General features: G+C 40.5%; 1 protein-coding gene across 2 annotated transcripts in view; it reads right to left on the bottom strand.

The window, feature by feature from the left end:
* Positions 1-19,922, bottom strand: part of rab11fip4b (RAB11 family interacting protein 4 (class II) b) — a 35,921-nt gene extending 15,999 nt beyond the window's left edge. Inside the window, exons 1-4 of one of the 2 annotated variants that reach the window (XM_085459637.1) lie at positions 19,490-19,922; positions 5,138-5,388; positions 4,422-4,607; positions 369-503 (exon numbers count right to left, since the gene is read on the bottom strand). In XM_085459637.1, the coding sequence (XP_085315763.1) occupies positions 369-503; positions 4,422-4,607; positions 5,138-5,388; positions 19,490-19,891 (974 nt within the window). In that variant the 5' untranslated portion in view covers positions 19,892-19,922. The remainder of the gene's footprint in view (positions 1-368; positions 504-4,421; positions 4,608-5,137; positions 5,389-19,489) is intronic. The other variant, XM_085459638.1, reaches the window with a different exon arrangement.
* Positions 19,923-20,588: the final 666 nt, after the last annotated feature.

The raw sequence follows: 20,588 nt of genomic DNA, 5'->3' as shown, positions 1-20,588 counted from the left end.
CAGTTTAAGAAAAAGAGCCACAGATAACAGTGTCTCCTGGGTCAGTACAATGTGAGTGGATGAATACACTTTAAATTCGGGACAGTTCACTTACGAGCTGACAGCATCTGTTTCTTCTCACGTAACAGTAGGGTGGATCCTTCCTGTCTCTTGTATAAATGAATTATTGTCTTCTATGTTTAGAAATTACCTGCCAGGATAAATAACTCTAATTTCCAAAGAAACAAGGCATGTGTGCTCTTGTTTCGAAGCTTCTGCTAGTGGGAAATGTGTACTCTGCCTGGGAAAATTGCAGACTACGAAGGATTTTTGGAAATTATTAAATTATAAGATGACATCACTGTGTGTATGCGTTATGCGTGTCCTACCTGTTTGCTTTCAGGTTTTTGAGGCGAGCATCCAGGTCATTTAGCAGGTTGACCTTTTTACTGCACTGAGAACAGTAGACATCCGTCATTTCTCCGGTGTAATGGTGACGCACCTTACGAGGAGTCTGACCCGCACTATCAACACAAAGACACACAGTAACATAGACACAGTTACTGAAACCAATCAGACCATTTATCAAGAAATAGCGAATGATGCACTCTGGACCTTATTTACATTTAATCATTAGTTATTATTTGGATTATTGTAGGTTATTTACCTTACAATATAAAGCATCTTGACAACTGTTGTTGTTATTTGGAGCTATATAAGTAAAACTGAATTAAATTGAACCTCTCACGAAAACAAAAAATAACAACATTGTTGCCCATCTATTGCTGGATTATCACTTTTAAGGTCTGATCTGAACATAAACCGCACAATCTTCATGTAGTTCGGAATAACTTTGTGAAATCGTGTTCGTTACTCCTAAAAAAGTCAAAACAGTTCGACATTAAGTTTTAAGCATTCCTCTAATCTTCTTCTTTTTTTTTTTAACTTTAAGATCAATATCTTGACTAGAAACTAGAAATTGTACTTTTTGGAGACGGTTATTCAAATGTCTTTGCTGTTCTGAGCTGTCTAAAAGTTCTTGTAAATCTGGGCCTCATTTTGAATTTAAATCTCCCTGCCAACTCCATTTGATACGTTTTATCTGCTTGGTATGTGTGAAAGGAGCATGGTGCTGTAAAGCCAGTCTTTCAGCTGGGAGACGTAATCCCATTAAACACGGGCTTTTGATGAATATTAATGTGGCCTTAAGGGCAAGAACTCCTAAGCTACAGTGCTACAGTCAAAACTCTGAATAATATGAAGTTGGTACTATTCTAGGACAGAGACTGCACCCTCCCAGTCTGTGGTTCCCTTTGCCCCAAGTGATTTAGTAGGAATACTGAATCATAGCAATAATGAGACACTTACAGAGGGTTAATTCTTTCGAATCACTCTATGTCAAACACATCAGGACATAAAATTATCAATTTGTCATCACTGTTTTGGTAAACCCTTTAGTTTGTGCAGCAATTAGTATAAGAAAGCTCAAATAAAATGACTTAATTCAATGTTTGCAGATTTATAGTTTCTTTTGATGATGCAGGCAGGAGTACGTGTTTGTGATGTTTTAATGTTCAAGCATTTGACTGATGCAGGATTTCTGGTTCCACATTTGTTCCCATTTCCACAGATTTTAGGCAAAGCAGAGATTATAGGAATCCAACCAACCCCAAGTTTGCACACAGTTCTCAAACAAAGCAAGATCAAGTTGCCAACGAGCCACATGCTACGCGCAAGCTGAATTTTGTTGGTTAAAAAGATGGCTAGAACAGGAAAGAGGAAACCACGGCAGGTTTCACTACGAAGAAAAAGACGAGTGGAAAAAACCCCCCATCAAAAATAGAAAATAAAACACAAAAAGAAAAAAAGAATGCTTCTTTCCCTGCTGCTTCACTTTCACTGTTGTCTTTCCACAACAGGGTCTAAGCTAAAAAAGCCAGCAACAGCACAAACATGAACAAAAGTGAGCCAAATTACTGGTTCCTGGCTGCATACCTTTGACACTGCGTCATACAAGAGTGTGCTGTCATATCTGGCGCTGCAAAGATCTGTGCAGCACCCGCAGTACCAATATTGTAACATGTCGGGTCTTTTAGCAGACAACTCCACCACAATGAATGTCCAAAACAACACTGTCCATATAAAAGCAGTCAACTGTTGAAATAAGATTCAACTGGGACCTGATGAATAATAGACTACAATGAATAAAAGAAATGGGTCACCTACACGTTACACCTACAGGAACTGCTCTGTCATGAAAACTAATGCCGTGAAGCTCCCAGCACACAGTATTTGTGCTGATGTTAATGCCAGAGGAGGTTTGGAACTCTTAAGCTATTGAGCCAGCACAGCGTTGGCGACTTTTAAACACTATGCACCTCAGCACTTGGCGACCTTGCTCTGTAACTTTATGTGGTCTCCCAGTTTGTGGCTGAGTTGCTGTGGTTCCTAAATGTGTCAGCTTTGAATAAATATCTCTTACAAGTGATTGTGGAATCTGTAGAAGGGAGGAAATTTCACAAACCAACTTGTAGCAATGGTGGATTCCTGTTACAGCAAAATGCCTCAGAGAGCTCTTTAGAATGACCCATTCTTTCACAAATGTTTGCAAAGGCAGACTCCACGGTCAGGTGCTTGATCTCATATACCTGTCCCAGTGGGACTGAAAACACCCGAATCCACAAAATAGCTACAGTGGGGCAAAAAAGTATTTAGTCAGCCACCGATTGTGCAAGTTCCCCCACCTAAAATGATGAAAGAGGTCAGTAATTTGCACCAGAGGTACACTTCAACTGTGAGAGACAGAATGTGAAAAAAAAAATCCATGAATCCACATGGTAGGATTTGTAAAGAATTTATTCGTAAATTAGGGTGGAAAATAAGTATTTGGTCACCTCAAACAAGGAAAATCTCTGGCTCTCACAGACCTGTAACGTCCTCTGTAAGAAGCTTTTCTGTCCCCCACTCGTTACCTGTATGAATGGCACCTGTTTGAACTCATCATGTGTATAAAAGACACCTGTCCACAGCCTCAAACAGTCAGACTCCAAACTCTGCCATGGCCAAGACCAAAGAGCTTTCGAAGGACACCAGGAAAAGTATTGTAGACCTGCACCAGACTGGGAAGAGTGAATCTACAATAGGCAAGCAGCTGGTGTGAAAAAAATCAACTGTGGGAGCAATCATCAGAAAATGGAAGACATACAAGACCACTGATAATCTCCCTCGATCTGGGGCTCCACGCAAGATCTCATCCCGTGGGGTCAAAATGATCATGAGAACGGTGAGCAAAGATCCCAGAACCACACGGGGGGACCTGGTGAATGACCTGCAGAGAGCTGGGACCAAAGTAACAAAGGTCACCATCAGTAACACACTACAACGGCAGGGAATCAAATCCTGCAGTGCCAGACGTGTTCTGCTGCTGAAGCCAGTGCATGTCCAGGCCCGTCTGAAGTTTGCCAGAGAGCACATGGATGACACAGCAGAGGATTGGGAGAATGTCATGTGGTCAGATGAAACCAAAGTAGAACTTTTTGGTATAAACTCAACTCGTCGTGTTTGGAGGAAGAAGAATACTGAGTTGCATCCCAAGAACACCATACCTACTGTGAAGCATGGGGGTGGAAACATCATGCTATGGGGCTGTTTTTCTGCCAAGGGGACAGGACGACTGATCCGTGTTAAGGACAGAATGAATGGGGCCATGTATCGTGAGATTTTGAGCCAAAACCTCCTTCCATCAGTGAGAACTTTGAAGATGAAACGAGGCTGGGTCTTCCAACATGACAATGATCCAAAACACACCGCCCGGGCAACAAAGGAGTGGCTCCGTAAGAAGCATTTGAAAGTCCTGGAGTGGCCTAGCCAGTCTCCAGACCTCAACCCCATAGAAAATCTGTGGCGGGAGTTGAAAGTCCGTGTTGCTCGGCGACAGCCCCAAAACATCACTGCTCTCGAGAAGATCTGCATGGAGGAATGGGCCAAAATACCAGCTACTGTGTGTGCAAACCTGGTAAAGACCTATAGTAAACGTTTGACCTCTGTTATTGCCAACAAAGGTTATGTTACAAAGTATTGAGTTGTATTTTTGTTATTGACCAAATACTTATTTTCCACCCTGATTTACAAATAAATTCTTTACAAATCCTACCATGTGGATTCATGGATTTTTTTTTTCACATTCTGTCTCTCACAGTTGAAGTGCACCTCTGGTGCAAATTACTGACCTCTGTCATCATTTTAGGTGGGGGAACTTGCACAATCGGTGGCTGACTAAATACTTTTTTGCCCCACTGTACAAGTATGTTTTTTAATGTCACGATTTTCACTATATTGAGGATCAGCATTAACACTGAATATAGTTATGAATGTAGAACGTAGTCTTATAGTTACGAGTACCCCAACATGAAAAAAAATGTTTTTCTTTAGCTCGCTCCCACCTCGAGGGCACAGATGAGCCAAGGTCGGAATAACCGTTGGTACGAGCCTCGTCGTCCGGACAAGGGCTGCTGGGAGTGTAGTCCGGCTCCTCCCCTTCTCCGTAGTCTTCAAACTGCTCCTCGTACAGAGAAGCCGACGAACGTGTTGACAGGTCAGAGGTCACAGAGATACTGGTCTGACCGCACCTGAAGAAAGAGAGGGAGATGTTGGCTCCATAATCTGAAGTTGTCTTTATTTTCGATATAAATTGAAATGAAGAAGTTTCTAGCTCAACTTCATCCACTTCTCCCAGTGTGCACAGAGAAGAGATTATAGTCTGAAGATGGTAAAGCTCCAGTCGGGTCAAGTAATAAAGTCGTTCTGTATATGCTAAGTGCTGCCGGAGCTCTAACTGCATCCAAATAAACAAAACTGCTTCATATGCAAGTAATGCAAATAATGGCACTTTTATGGTAACAGATCCTACTTTACTTTGACTCTAGAACTTATATTTCTCATGAGAATAAATGCATTAAATAGAGGAACTGGCAGTGGCTGTCAGACTTAGGAATTTTAGAGAATATAACAAAACAGGAGCATCAAGCTCAAAGAAACAACACAGAGCAAAGTCTGTGAAACAAACTAAAAGACATCTGAATGAACCTGAAAGTGAAGTGATCACGAATCAGTGACAAAAACAGAATGTGTAAGTTAAAAATGACCCAAGACTGCTTACTTCTCCCCGGGAAAAAAGAGATCCCCTAGCGTGTCTTCCTTGTCTCCCAGTCTGGTGAGCCCGTCTGAGGTTTCCGAACCCTGAGTGCTTTCCACAGCGCTGTCTCTGTCCGATTCCCTCTCCTTGCCTTCGTCTGCCACCTCCTCCTCAGGCTCCTCCACCTCTTCTGGGAACAGCTGGCACTCACGGACGGGGTCAGGATAGGCCCGCGTGCACATGATGACCGGACAAACCTGATCCTCCTCAGCACCCTGCAGAAGCCAGAAGGGGACAAGCACAGATTAGCATCAGTTTGAACAAGGCCACACAATTATTAGTAGCAAAAGACAAGATAAACAAAATATTTGCCCTGAATGATATCCCAAATGTCTTAAGTTTAAAACATCAAAGTATGATCTTTAGAGTTTGTACCAGAGAATTTAAAGCATTTTTGGACCTCAACTGAACCACCTCCAGGCCTCAGTATCAGAGACTTTTGTGTTTTGAAGCTATCAGAAGTAGACAATGCATGCATACACACCGGCATCATTTCCATAAGCTTATCTAATGTCAAAACATATATTTCTACATCCCCAAAACTGTCAGTGGAGTTAAAATCTAGACTTTGTTGTGGCCAAGCCATCTGTGATACCATATTCAGGTATTCTGACCTCCGTTTATTTGGGGCCATAACATTAGACTTTAGATTATGATCTGAACAATGCCAGATCATAATCCTGCCCCTACAAGCTTGTAGGACAGGCACAAGGCATTATCTGCTTCTCGTCATACTCTAATGTGCCCATCACTCTGGAAAAGGGTAAATCTGGACTCATCTGCCCATGTGACCTTTTTCCATCCCTTCAGAGTAGAATCTTAATGTGCCCTGACAAACTGAAGCCTTTTTCTGATTAATTTGACTGATAAGTGCTTTTCTTAAGGCTAAACAGCTGTTTATTCCCTTTGTAAGTGTGAAAATGCTCACACTCAAACACAGTACTGCTGATATTTTCTGATTTAATCTCACAAAATTTTCTCCAATTGCGATCATTAAAAAAATTAAATCGGACAGTTCTTAACCTATATTCATGCAGTTTCAGCAACATCTTTAAGTTGTTTTTTTTATCTGACGCAGGCCACTAACGTGACCCGTCTAAGCCACAGTAAAAGGTTTTCCATGACAATGTTCATGTCCATGTCTCTTTACAATGAGAAACTACTCACTGCATCACTGAAGGTTAAATAACCTGTTTCCAGTCAAAACATAAGAATCACTGCAGTGATTATCCAGTGGAGGGCTCTCACCTATTTGCTTAGTAGCCACAATGCCCAAGGGGGCAAAACTGTAAAAAATTGAATGCTTTTATGGGTCGTCTGACATTTCAGGTCTTCTAAAGCTGTAACTCTCACGAATACCACCACTGTCACAGTTATTTTCACCTTCAGGCATAAAGAGGTCAAACAATTTAACTGACTATATTATGGCAAATCATGGAAATATTTTTACTCCTTTACAGTGCAGAGCACGATAGTGTATCTAGATAATATACCATAAATCTGCAAGTAGGAAGAATCAAAAATGAGCAAATGCAACCAGAGGCATTCAATGTTTTGCAGTTGTTTATATCTGAATAATGTTTTATATATTAGACAGTGGAGTTCGTGTTGAGTTCACTGTTTTTAGCAGGGCTGTTCAGTCATTTGATTTCCCACTTAGTAAATTCCTTCACTGTGGGAATCATCCTAAGTTCACACCAGGGGGGTCTGGAGGTCTACGGGGGTGAAAGGGTGATGGGCCAGAGGTCATGGGTCTCACTCCTTCTTGTTTCACCCTCCAAAAATCTGGTCTAATGCAACAGAGAACAAAGCCTTATCTCAGCATGACCGAACAGCTGAAACATGGAGGAGCAGGACAAAGAATGAGGGGCAGGTGAAGAGGTGGATAACGAGAAGAGAGAGCAGGGTAAGTAATATGTTTTAGAGAGTCAGGAAATTGGAAAAGTGGGTGGGAGAGTGAATAACGAGCTAACGAGGGAGGTGAAGGAATAATGCAACAATGCAATGAGAGACTGGAAAGGAGCTAGCAGTACAGTGTGTATGAGGATGAGATTAGTCAAAGAATGAGCCATGGGAATAAAAGAGATGCAAGACAGGAGGACAGGCAACACAGCAGAGGATAGTCAGGTTAGTTTGTAACAACATTGCAAACAAAGGATTAAAGAATCTCTGCACCTCTCTCGCTCTCAAAAACTCTATGTGCTTATTTGGATTCAAACCAGAAATAGTGAGGAGCTACAGTATACCCAAAGTTTCCACAGAATATCTCCATTGCTTCATTTGATGAAGTGTGATGTAGTGGTGATAACTGTCACAAAGCATTCTGCAGGTTCAAACAAAAGCCTTTCTGTGTAGTGCTTCAATGATGCTTTGGCTTTCTTCCACAGTCCAAAGGCACGCATATTATGTTAATGTATAAATTAGGCCTGTGATGGACTGTTGACCCTAACTCAATAACCGTTATGGATGGATGGATGGATGGACTGTGCAAGAGCAGCTTAACGGTTTTATTTTGATGGTCAAAGAGTTTAACAGCTGAAAAATAGTTAAAATCACACTGCATACTGTATAACTTTCCTTTAAATGCTGTAAATCAATTCTATAACAGAAGATAAATGCTGTTTGTACTTAAAAGGTCTTGTGAAAATTACAATGCTGTTATAAAGCATTAATAAACAAAGACTAATTATGCATGTAAGTCCACTGGAAAACAAAGTTTCAGATGATTATAAAATTATGAGGAAGGATTTTGCATGTATGCTTATGGAGAAGTAAATAAAAAAAAGTAGCCTATCCATTTACAACACAAACTGAGGCACACAAAGAGCCAACATGGGGTGTGAGTCACAGAGAATAAAACAAAGGATAAAGGTCTCTTTAGCATTCCTTCCCTGCAGCAGAGAAAGAAACACAGTGTGCGGCAAGGAAGCAGGCAGCCCCACTCTCGGTACTCTGTTCTGCAACAATTCAGAAAACCGAACAAGCTAACACAGTGGGCGACGTGACACCTGCTGTGAAGAGACAAGAGAAGGTTTTTCAAATGCTCCTCAGCAGAGGCTGGAAATGTCAGAAATCACGCCCATGCAAAGAATATACCATCAACACTACAGTGTTATACTGACATTAACTGGAAAGCTTTACTTTACTCGGAACACCATGCATTGTTGTGGTAATAAAGGCGTAATAATAAACTTTGTCCAAAGTAAACATTTTGACACGCTGCCTTTTTTGTGTCATTTACATTCATTTTGGTACCGAAATGTGAGACAATATGGGTTATACGCTGAATACAAACCTAAAGATAAGACCAGAGGAAATGAAAGTAACTTGGAGACATACAAGCTGCCAAAATGACAAAGAGAAACCACATGACTTGCCCTTTTAATTAGGTGATATGGTGCATGAAGACGGCATATAACCGACACCAGATCTCCATACAGACATGTAAAAAAATAATTTCACTTCATCGCCACAGTTGTGGATACATTTGGGAGATTTAACTGTAACTGATTAATGTGCAGAAAGGTCCAATCAGAACAGTCAAATTAAATATGAAATAATGAAATATTGGTTTGCGGGGAGAAAAACGTAAACTTGCCAAGAGATCATCTTTGTGGGGGGGGGGGGGTGTCACCAAAAACAGTGGATCATCTGACTTCATGTCCTCCTTCACCACAGCCATGAAAGTCATCTGCAATCTTCCACCTTTCCCCATGTTTGGCATCTCCATATTCAACATGCCCCCACCATCTCAGCCTCGCCTCACTAACCATGTCTCCAACCTGCTCAACCCAAGCTCTCCCTCTGATGTATTACTACTAAAGAGTGTATTCATAATATTCACAATGAAATTAATTTGGTGCCAACGCATCCTCGGCATTCAGTTCATCCAGGAAGATCACGTGGTATCATTTGGGCTGCAAACTCGAGACAAAGATGCTGCTGGACAGTTACATCCTACAGTGTTTGCTTCTTCAACCAGAAACACTTTGTACTCTACATGTCACTTTGAGCTACCCTGATGAGACTAAAAAAGTGATGATTAAGGAAGGAGCTTTGCCTATGGGTGCATGTTTGTATGCGTTTACTGAACGCTTCTGTTTATACCCGCCTGCTCCAGAACAGCCAGGGGGCTTCAACTGCCAAAACATGAGCCTACCGAGCATTTTGAGTTGCTCGAATCCCTGAAGCAAAAAAATAAAAAAATAAAGCTGGCCTGCCAAACAGCATCTGAACTGCCACTGGCTTTGAACTGACGAACTGAGGATGCCAAGATCTGCTGTACTTTTAAATGTAGCTGTTCGATCTGAAGGCTGGCATGCCTTCACATCTCATTTGGCACATTTGGCCAAAAGAGGATCTTTTTTAAAATCCAGATATTAAATGTTTGATTTGACCAAATCAGTCATATTATTCATAAATTATCAATACCTCCCCCCAAAAATAAACATTAAAAACAATTTAAACAATGTTGTACGCATCCAGCTTCTGCTGTAATACTGCACAGCACGAACGTTGTCATACACAGATCTCAATATTTAAATCAAACTGGAAAAATACTTTCTGATCTCTTCGTGAGCCTGTTGCTGCAGGGGTCTGACCCAGTTAAAATACAGACGTCCTATCGTTCCTTTCCTGCTCTTCTCCCAAGCGAGGCCAACATCAGCAACAGAGCAAGATGGAGAGATGAAGGCGAGAGAACAATCAGTACCTTCCTGCAAGGCCTTTTGTTAGTTGAGGTTTCTGTTCACTGCAGACTATACAGTAAGTGTATTTGTTTGCAAGCTAAAGATAGTTTCCTGTGTGTTACAGTATTTGTGTGTATGCTCATCATCCAGCCATCCCTTAGTAAAGCCATGTCTAGTAACCATACAGGGTTTGAAAACAAACTAGCCAACTACAAATCACTGTAGATGTGCTAACATAAAGTCGATTGATTGTCATTTATTTATAATAAGTAGTGTTTTTAAGTATGCCATTACATGCTACTAAACATTTTGAAATACAGACAGAATTGTGCAGAATCAGTCATGTATAAGAAAAGGAAGAGAATGCACTAATATCAGACATTATTTATATTCACTGCAACAATCTAAGCAGCGAGGAGTAAAGAGATAAGAAGACAGAAAATGAACAGCAGAGAGAAACTGAGAGAAACAAAAGGGGAAAAAATAGAGAGCAACCAAATGTAAATTAAACCAACTAAAATAAGCACTGCTATTCCTTTCAAAACTTTTGAGTTTTTTTTAAATAAACATAATAATTTTACAATCATAAACTTTCAGCTGAGCTTGGTAGTGACATTAGTTTTTCAGCTGAGACTGCATGACATAATGCCAGTGCGCAACCCTGAAACTCACAACACTGAGTCATGTGCTTTTTGTGCTAGAGTTGTTGAGCAACATTTCAGAAGATTAAGCAATAAAAAAACACAGTGACATACAAATGATATTACTGCACAGCCATTACCCTTGTAATACTAGAGTATTAGTTACCAGGGAGGCAAACAGTACACAGTAATCTCTCATTACAAAATGAGGGTGTGTAACAGATTATAAGAAAGGAGAGAAACATCCAGATGTGTTCTTGTTATACAATTACACAAAGTGTTGCTACTAATATTCACACCCAGCATTTTCCCAGTGTTGTGACATGAAGTCAAAAGACCCATCCACATACAAGATGCAAAAGCAACTCAATCAGGTAAAATGGGAATAAAGGCAATAAAACAGAGTGAGTACAGCACAAAAAGATCAACTCTATTAATTATAACTATAGTAAATCATCATGATTAAAGTACACAATCAAACGGTGTTAAAAAACACAAACCCAGTCCTAGAGAGGCTTCAGAAGACATATTCAAGCTGGCAAAAGAGCTGAGTAAAAGTTTAAGTTTACCTTTGAAAACCTCAACACGCCGGGCGGTGAATCAATGATTTGGTTTCAGTTATCGAGAAAACAATGTACTCACAGCTCTAAGTCTTGGATCCCAGTACAAACGGAAGCTTTATGATCAAAAGAGCTCAGGTTTGTTAAAAATACATTTAACCTATGAACTTGAAATGATTTTAAAGACGTACGGGAGAGATTGGTATCTCGTTTGCATAAAGAACATAGGGATATCTGAACAGTCTTGATTTTACAGAATCTGGGTGTAGAGCTGGGCGATATGAGATTTTTTCATATCACGATATGTTTTTTTCATTTCAGGCGATAACGATATCTATCACGATATAAGCCAAATAACTATATTTGTAAGATTTAAATGTGCCGTTGCTCACAAGTAAAATGTGAAATAATCAGCAGCTTGTTTTTATTTAAATATTTATTTCCCATAATAAGTTCAACAGGGTAGATGTACTTAAGGAACATGAGACTTTTTCAGATAAATAAAGGCAAATATTGCAAACTACACAAAAGGCAGCCGCTAAAGCGTTTAAGTTTCAAAATAGAACAAACGAAACAGACTAAATTGTCAATTCCACTTAGAAACAAAATATTAATTCTAAAAATAAATCTTAGTTTGTTTTACAGAAGAACAGACAAAACTGACTAACTTTTGTCAATATCAAATAAACTGAGAACTAAAAGGAAATTCTCAATCTCTCCTTGTTGTATAGCTGAGCTTTTCAAACAGTTTTAACAGTTACTTTAGTCTGACAAAAGCCAAATGACGAATTAGCGCTTCCAGTCAGAGACTGAGGCTACGTCCACACGTACACGGGTATTTTTGAAAACGGAGATTTTCCGTTTTCGTTTTAAAAAAATAATCCCGTCCACACATAAAGGCAGAAATGAAGAAAAACGCTGCTAGGAACATGCCAAAGCAGCAGGTGGCGCTAGATTCCTAACCGTACCGAAATGTTGGCCAATCAGAAGTCTAGAAGCCTCGGTGGGAAAAAGTAAACAAAGCTGGGGCATAGAAGCAGAACCGAGTCGTATGTGTGGAGGGACAGTAACTGTGTGTATATGTAAGCATTTAAACACTGCAGAGAGTAGAATTAACAGTAACAGTATTGTAGAAATTCATTTCACCGAAACAATAACGTGGCGCACAGTGTGACGCATGCACCAGTTTATTGTATTTCCAGACTTGCTTTCGGCACAATTTACAGTGCACGCTACTCTGTTTTTTGTCAGACTTGAAATAGCCGAAATACCTTCACACTACGGAACTTCTATGGCTCTTCCGTTCGACAATCTCTCTGGCATTGGAACCATCATCTGTTTTCTCTTCGGTCACGCTCGGTTGATTTTTCTAGTCGGCACACTCATTTCCTCCATTACCCGCTGGCTGCTTCCCAAACAAACACACGTGCGGCTTGGCACTTGTGCTGTACGTAACAAGTCACGCGACGTGACGATGCGGCTGTGATTGGTTCGGCTCTGCGCTACTTAATTTGGATTGGCTGACCTTTTAAAAAAAAAAAAAAAAAAAAAAAAAAGGACAAGAGCGGCGAGGTCTATCGCGATAGCTTAATTTCTCTATCGAGTAAAAGTTATATCGCGATACATATCGTTATCGTTCTATCGCCCAGCTCTATCTGGGTGTTGTCCTAGAAAAGAAGGAAGGAGGAATCCGGTGGTGGTAAACCTATCTTGGGGTATGCTACAAGTACTGTATTTACTTTGCCTGGGCAGTAAAGCCTAGCAGAAGAAAGATGCCTGCTGTAGCTGAAGAGGACCCCAGAGTGTTGTTATGTTGGACCCTGAGGCAACAACAACAAGCAGGCCGATCATGAGCAGAGGTGCGGCTCTCTGAGGAGGTATCGACTAAATTAATCGGCGCTTTGCGCTGTTAGCAAGTTTTTGCAAAAATCCAGACTGCTAAGTGACCACTCAGTCCAGGTACCTTATTATGGGTTATGAGCTGAGGGAACATTAAGGACAAATTGATGACTCCCACAGAATGGTCTCTACATCTTTTTAACCCGAGCAGTGTCAGCGTCAGTGAAGGCGAACGATAGAGTACCCTTCTTTTCAGAATTTGTGTACAGCCTAGTAACATTTCTTTAAACCTCAGAAAGAGCTGTCACAGTGCAACTTTTCCCATTTCAATTGCTTTCAAGGATGGTTTGTGCTAACAAGATGGCAAAATTGAGATGTTTTTTCTAAAGCAATTTCAGGACTATTTTGCCTATAATGTTAAAAGAAAAGACTGGTTACATTTTAAACAAACCGTTAGCGCATTCACACTTTGCCTTAGGCAACAATATTCTCCAAATCAAGCGTGTTCACTCTGCATCTGCAGCTGTGCACTCTCATACATTTCTTCCAAAAAAAGTTTGCTGTAAGCACACTGAATGAGTCTTTTTCAGTATAATTAACACATGGCTACAATACATCCTTGTGCATAATAAAAGCTCACAATGCACATATGCAAAACACTCACACAAATAGTGACAGCAACTTCAGTCTCTCATTCAGCAGGTTGGAAAACAACTACAACGTTATTATGACCACAATTAAAGAGATTCACATCTTCTCGCGCCAATTTAGTCTATGCTGAGTGCTGAAGGTCGATACCATTTTAGTGCTGAACAAATCATTAATCTGCTCTTCTGGTAAAGAGGAGAATTATGTTGACAGCCATGCATTTCAAGAATTAAGTGATGTTAAAAGAAGGCGACGACTGGTTTAAACATAAGTCTTGATTCAAGTCGACTGCTTTACATATTTCAATCATTTGAAGTTTAATTTTATTCAGGAGACATTGCAGTTTGTAATGACTTTAAGAGAGTAGGATCTTTTTCTGGGTACCACCCTTTAAGGATATTTAAAGAACATATTTGTGGGATGTCATATGAGCAAAGCCAGATTAAAGGGATTATACGTCTCAATAAGGCTTTAAAAAGGTGTTGTTCCAGCTGCAGGTTTGTGGAATAACTAGTTAGACAGTAACCACCTTTTTGTTGTCTTATTGAGCAAAACAAGTGTCGTGCGGTACAAAGAGAAGGCTTAACAAAGATGGAGTGCTACGTCACTTTGAAGAGGGTTTGGATGAGCAGACGCACGAACTGCTGTCGAGTGGATCGATCCAAACCGATGAAGCTTTGATTTAGAGTGAGTCAGCAGTAAAAGGACCGGAGGATAAGTAGAAGAGTGAGAGGCAGAATGAAAGGGGGCAAGATGGAAGAGAAAATGGAAAATGGGATTGAAGGAGAAGAGCAGGATGGGAAATCCAGACTGAGAGCTGCAGTGTCTCCCTGCTTGCGTTTGTCAGACTGAGCCACAGAGATAAGAGGCGTTTCTCTGCAGAGGCTCCCCCCCCCCCCATTTCTCGCTCTTTGTTCAGTTTACTCTCTATTCTCCAAACATCTATTTGCTCCTCGTTTGTTAGCGCCACAAAAGTATTCACCTAAAACCTGAAAAGTTAAGCTTTCGCTTTGATATGCAGCATTTTGACTGTTGCCGTCTGGTGCTTTGATTACCTTGAGCCTCTGATCCTGTCAGAGAAGCAGCTCTGGTACAGATGGAGTGCAAAAAGGCTTTATAAGAACTTAAAAGGCTACAGTTACAAATAAATAAATGGTGAAATAACTTGTTAGCAAATAATAAATTTTTTTTAACCTTTGTTTGATGATCGTCTTTGTAACCTCATTTATTTTTTTTGGGGGGGGGGGGGGGGGGGGGCGCACAAAATTATCACTAGGTTAATCTATGAAGCAAATAACCATTCGGTTTTCCTTGAGTTGATGAGAGACAGTTGCAGCCACACCTACATGTATTCCTTAAACATCTGCTCGTTGTGTTTAATGTGCATGTTTCTGCCTGTGTAACTGCCTTACTCAGATTCAACAGTAAGCATTATTCTTCCTGAATCATATCTGACTCATGTTTAAACTCTGTTTGTTTAGGTCAACGCTGTTTGAAATGCTGTGTGAATTAAACACACAAATACACACACGTCTAACTGAAATGCTGAAACATGAGGAAACCATCAGACTCTTTACAGCCTCACTGTCTTCTTGCGCATTCATCACCAGGCCATAACCATAACTGAAACATGGGGGGGAAAAAAGACGTTTGTTTCAGGTAGCTACTTGAGTTACAAGAAATGCCACACTGGACAAAGGACACTGTAGGGAGGGACTGCAGACGCACACTGGAGACTCTGTGGAGGTACGTTCAGTGAAACGCGAACGCCCCTAGAGTTAAAACGCTGTGCACGTGTCAGTATTTGCTTCTGTATTTCTGAGTTGACTGAATGAAGATGAAATCAGATTCAGTTTAGACGGTTCAAGGTACGTTCAGTTAATAAAAACAGGGAGAACCTGAAATACATCCCATGATTAATGTGCCAGAGTTCATTGTGTTCATAAATTTGAGAACTGCATGTCTGTAAAGTGACAAAACAGTGAGGACAAGCAGCTTGTAAAAACGACTGCTATATGATTCTGATCAGAGTTATAGTTGTCATTAGTTTTAATTTTGAATGTTTAGTTTCGATTCAGTTGAGTTTGAAGTGTTTTAGAGCGACTTGGCTTATCTCAGTGTATTTATTTATTTGGTTGACAATGTTTAGTTTTGGTTTAGTTTTTGTTGAAGATGCACTGATCTGATATTTGGATTAAATATCGCTTTGACTTGAAAGACTAAATGACATGAAGGAAGCTAAGAGCAAGGGAGGAGCAGTTTGGTGACGTTTCAAGTGACTCAACTTTATTTTTATGTTGGCAGATGCTCTCATTTTAACTTCAAGCTTCAGTCAGATGTTTCAACATGACTGAAAAGTTTTTACTATAGCCATGTAACACAATTTTATTCTACATATAGTAGGGTTGTCAAACATAAGGCCCGGGGGCCAGATTAAGTCTGGCAAAGACTCCAGTCTGGTTCACTGGATGGCTTTAGTGAAGGAGGGCACAAATATTGAACTTCAATGTATTTTCACAAGTTTTACAACTTTTAAAAGGCCTTCCTGATTGCCATTCACTCTGCACCAAAACTAGAGATAAACAATAAAAATTAAGTTCCTGTTTTTTCACTATTTTCTATAGAAATTTCTTTTTTCTTTTATTTTAACAATTGGTCCACTGGGGCAAAAAAATGGACATTACTTAATGTGACACTTGTGACTGTGATACACTGAGAAAACAGCCACAGGCTTAAATGTTTGCAGTGGGCAACAGTATATAAACTCTTATGGAAACTTAATTAATGTTATACCTTGTAGTAACATCAGCAGGCTACTCGGCAACCATCCTAACATTTGACTCTGTGTTAACTCAACAAAATACAATGTCAACAATTTAAATAAACATCTGCCATCACCATGTCAACACGTTCAAAATTAATAAATGAGTTTATGTTTAAATACGTGGAATGATCATTTGGTTTCGGTATTTAATTGGGTATCAAAAATCGTGCAGTTTTAATTGGTATTGGTGCAAACTACTACTTTCCTGGTATCCTGACATCCCTTTTTTATCATCAGGCAGGGGTTTTTTTTTTTGGACAGGAAGACTTTTGTGTACATGTTGGTTACCTACAGTACTTGGTACCAGCAGACCCTTGAAGCCAAAGCTCGAAACTAGAAAAGTGCAAATTTGGTTTATCTTCAGTTTCTGTGTTAGTTTTCTATTTTTAATATAATGTGGGGGTTTGGCATCAGGGACAAGTTCAGATAGATAAGATATCATAATAGAAACAATACTTCATCTCATGTACACATCCTCATTTCAACATGCACCAAAGCCTCCTGAAGCTTGCAGAGTTGATAAATTTCACTACACTGAAAAAAAACATAAAACTAAGGACATCAGTTTAGTTTTAGTTAAATGTTGTTTCTCACTGTTGCTGGTGACACTGATATTTACCAATAAAGCATGTGTGTCGGTTTTCAAACACTTCATAATGATAAATAATAATAAAAATATATCTTATATATAATGACAACGATATAAAAAGCAGGTCCAATTCGAGCAGTGATTAAAGCCCAGTGACCGTCTGTTTCATCTTGAAAAATGAAACTGTTAAAATGAAAATAGTTGTGTAAGCATCTGTCACAATCATTTAAGTTTAACCCAAGGTATATGTTACGAGGAAGTGCAATTATGAGAAGCTGTCACACAAAGTGGGTAGTTGTGAATTAGCTCATTTGCCCTTGGTTTGACATGTGCTATGTGCTCCTGCCAAACAAAACAAAGGAGTTGGCATTAGCTGGCAGAAGTCATATCAAAACCACGCATGCTTTCCTGTAAGTACTCCAGTCAATGACTGTAAGAGATGCGGCAAATTCAAACGACTGCTTTATCAGTCTAAAACCCAGAGATATAAAACACGAAAAAAAAGGAGAAAATAATTACTCTCAATCATATTTTTATCCATTATATACTTAAACAATTAATAAACCATCAAATCTGATGACTGTTTCATCTTTTTGTCCTCAGCGTTGCAATCCACTGATTAATGCTTCCCTTGAATTATCATCGTCACCAACAAAAAGAGAAGTTAGTTATCTTTCCAGAAAAGAGGAAAAACTGACTCATTTGGAGTTTCACAAGCACTTAACACTCGCTGTCCAATTTACTGTTCAGGTTCGTTATTTCACAGCTTGAGAGTGTTGTGTCTAGAGTGTTTTATGAGTCATCAAACTCGCGTCCAAAGAAAAGAAGGGGGGAAAAGGACACCATCCTTCTTCAACATAGTGCATTGTCTTTCTCTTAACTGGCAGCTCGTGAGCCCACTTGCTGTCGGCTATTGAACGGAGGCATTTCAGCGTGCTGTTTGGCAGACACTCAGCAGGTGGTCTAGCCCCTGTCATAGGCGGTTGCATTAAAACCCTATTATCTGTTTTTAAAAAGTAACTTTAAAACACTTATAACTGTTAAATGGTGAGAGCCAGGGGAGCTTATTTTATTTTTAAACCTAGAGTACATGATCTCAGTGACAAAGAAGCTACAGAATGAATGGTCCTGTTTAGATAATTGCTCGTTTTGTCAGTCGATTGTTGTGTCTTTTCTCTCAGTAGCAGTGTGTTGGAAGGCCCGGAAGAAATTGTGTAAGAGGAGTGACTGTGACTCCTGGAGATTAGCTTTCATTCACCGAGTACAGCTCAGAACTGCATGTTAATCTAGTTATTCTAGTCCCTGAGAAATACAGGTGCACTGGTACAAATACTTGGCTATGAGACGGTTTTGGTGATGGAAACAAACATCAAATTACTGTAAAAAGCAAATGTGTTAAAGTGTATGCCCTTAAACACATTTGTCTTTTCAGTAGAAAGATCTTCGGAGAATGTTTTCGTTTCTTTTGGTCCGGGTGGAATCGACAGCAACTTTCCTGCTCAACTAAGAGAGGGCAAATCTCATTATGTAACGTCCAGTCACAGAGCAGCAGGTGTATTCAAAGTGACTACAGAGTCTGACGTCATGTATATTTTGCCACTGACAATAGAAATAAAACTCCCCTTGCCTTTCTATTTTTGGAGAGTTGAATAAATACACTCAAAAGTTACAGCAAACACGAACGTGTGCAAAAAAATATCAGGAAGGATTCTCCATGTATTTTAAGTGTGCATGCTTAAATAAATCATAGCATTTGCAAACAATTTAAATGTATAAAAAGAGAAGTTTGTATATGTGCAGTGGTCATGTGACAGGCAATCTGTAGTTTTGTGGGATGTTATTAATGAACTTTGGCTCATATCAGCTGATGGGAATTTTTAAGTATGAAATGCCGCAAAATGATGATGATAATGATTAGATAGATACATTTATTTGACATTTATAAACACAACTGTAGAAAACAACTTTGTCACATTTATCTGCTGTTCTTTCCGTTTCTTTCTTTCTTTCTTTTTAAAATAAACTACACCTGGACATTCACTTCACATGTTTTTTCATCCCTCTCTCTGTCATTCTCCGTGTCTCCTTCCAGCTACCCTAGTTTCCAATTAATCCCATTACCCTCAGGGAGAGATGCTGGGATGCAAATGAAGCAGAGGGAATATGACAGGAGGAGGGGGGAGACAGGAAAGCAGAGAGAGGAAAAAGAAGAGAGGAGACAGGAGTGTGCAGGCATGACACCAACAGCTGAGCAACACAGACAGGCAAGCTGTGAGGCAGGGTCAACTACGTGCAACACTCACATTCAAACACACAAACCGGGGGACAATGGACCGCCGCTGAAGCATCACCCCCCTTAACTCCCCTTTAACTCAGCTGTCTTTCCCCCAACGCGTAAACTGCTTTTCTTCCATTAAACCGCAGCTTCTCCCTGCAGACCTCTTTCTGTGTTTTGTTCTCATTCTGTCAAGTCATCTTTTATCACCCTCACATTTCAGCAGGCTTGCTGCACTCCCTGGTCTCTTACCCCGTTAACTAGTGCGGGGAGTCCATGATCGGCAGTCTCCCTCTTTCCACCAGCCAAACCGTGTTCCACTGAAGTCATCCAGTCGCCCTGTTTACCAGGGCTAAGTCCGTTGTCTTGGCTTTCACGCGCACAGGTGTTCCCTTCAAAGGCAAGTGTGAGGGCAGGAGGCGGAAACGACGGAATAGTCCAAAGGGTGAGTCCCCGGTAGTGGTATAGTCCACGGAGAGGCAGAGGAGCGAAGCAGGCTGTGTCTTTCTCTTTAAAAACACTGCACTGGCTTTCCCCGCACCAGCGCAGACTCTCTCTCTCTCTTTTGACAAACGCGTGCACGCGCAAACACACACTCTCTCTCTGCACCTCACACACTTTCTCTCGCTCACTTGTTCGCCGGCTGACTCGCATTCACACAGCGAGAGCTCAGATCGGGCAACAGTTGTTGAATTCATGGCCCCTCCTCCTTCTCCTCCTCGCTCCCGCCTCCTTGCAGGTGGTCGCTTAGCAACTGGCTGCTGTGGGCGGGGCTTGTAAGAGTTCTCACATTGCTGCACACTCGGCTCTAGGCTGCCGCCCACTCAGGCTATATTTGCATATGAAGCCCGGCCTGCCTAAAAGTCGGACTCCCGGTGAAGAAGAGGCCAGAGCATGTGTGGGCTGTGAAGAGGGGGAGGAAGGTGACGGTTGTCACTAAAACTGAAACAGTTTGCATTCGGTGATGCAGCAGGTTGCATGAGATAGGTCAAAAATACAAGATGTGCTGGTTAGTCATAGCGGAAAAGAAGATCAAATTTAACACAGGAAGCATGAGTGAGAAGGAGGGGGGATAGAAAAGAAACTGGAGGCACTGGTTGTTCATTTCACTTAATGAGGTCAGGAAATATCTTGGCTGTAATGTATTTTTCGAGCAGAGGAGCAGACAGCAGATACAATAAAATGATTATATGATAGAAAATTAATTTTTAAGAAAAATAACCCCTCACTGAGTTACTCAGTTCTGTGTTGTTAAACAGAATGTTTCGGGGACTGGTCAGACAAAACAGCCATTGTAGGCAACATACCTCATATGGCTTGGGCTTCAGAAAAATCAGTGTAGGCGACTGAC

Source organism: Copadichromis virginalis, linkage group LG6 (genome assembly GCF_057382275.1).
Source record: "Copadichromis virginalis isolate Kocher_CV1m ecotype Utaka linkage group LG6, C_Virginalis_male_GT1.1, whole genome shotgun sequence".
Taxonomy (NCBI): Eukaryota; Metazoa; Chordata; class Actinopteri; order Cichliformes; family Cichlidae; genus Copadichromis; species Copadichromis virginalis.
This window is presented reverse-complemented; position numbering and strand designations above follow the sequence as displayed.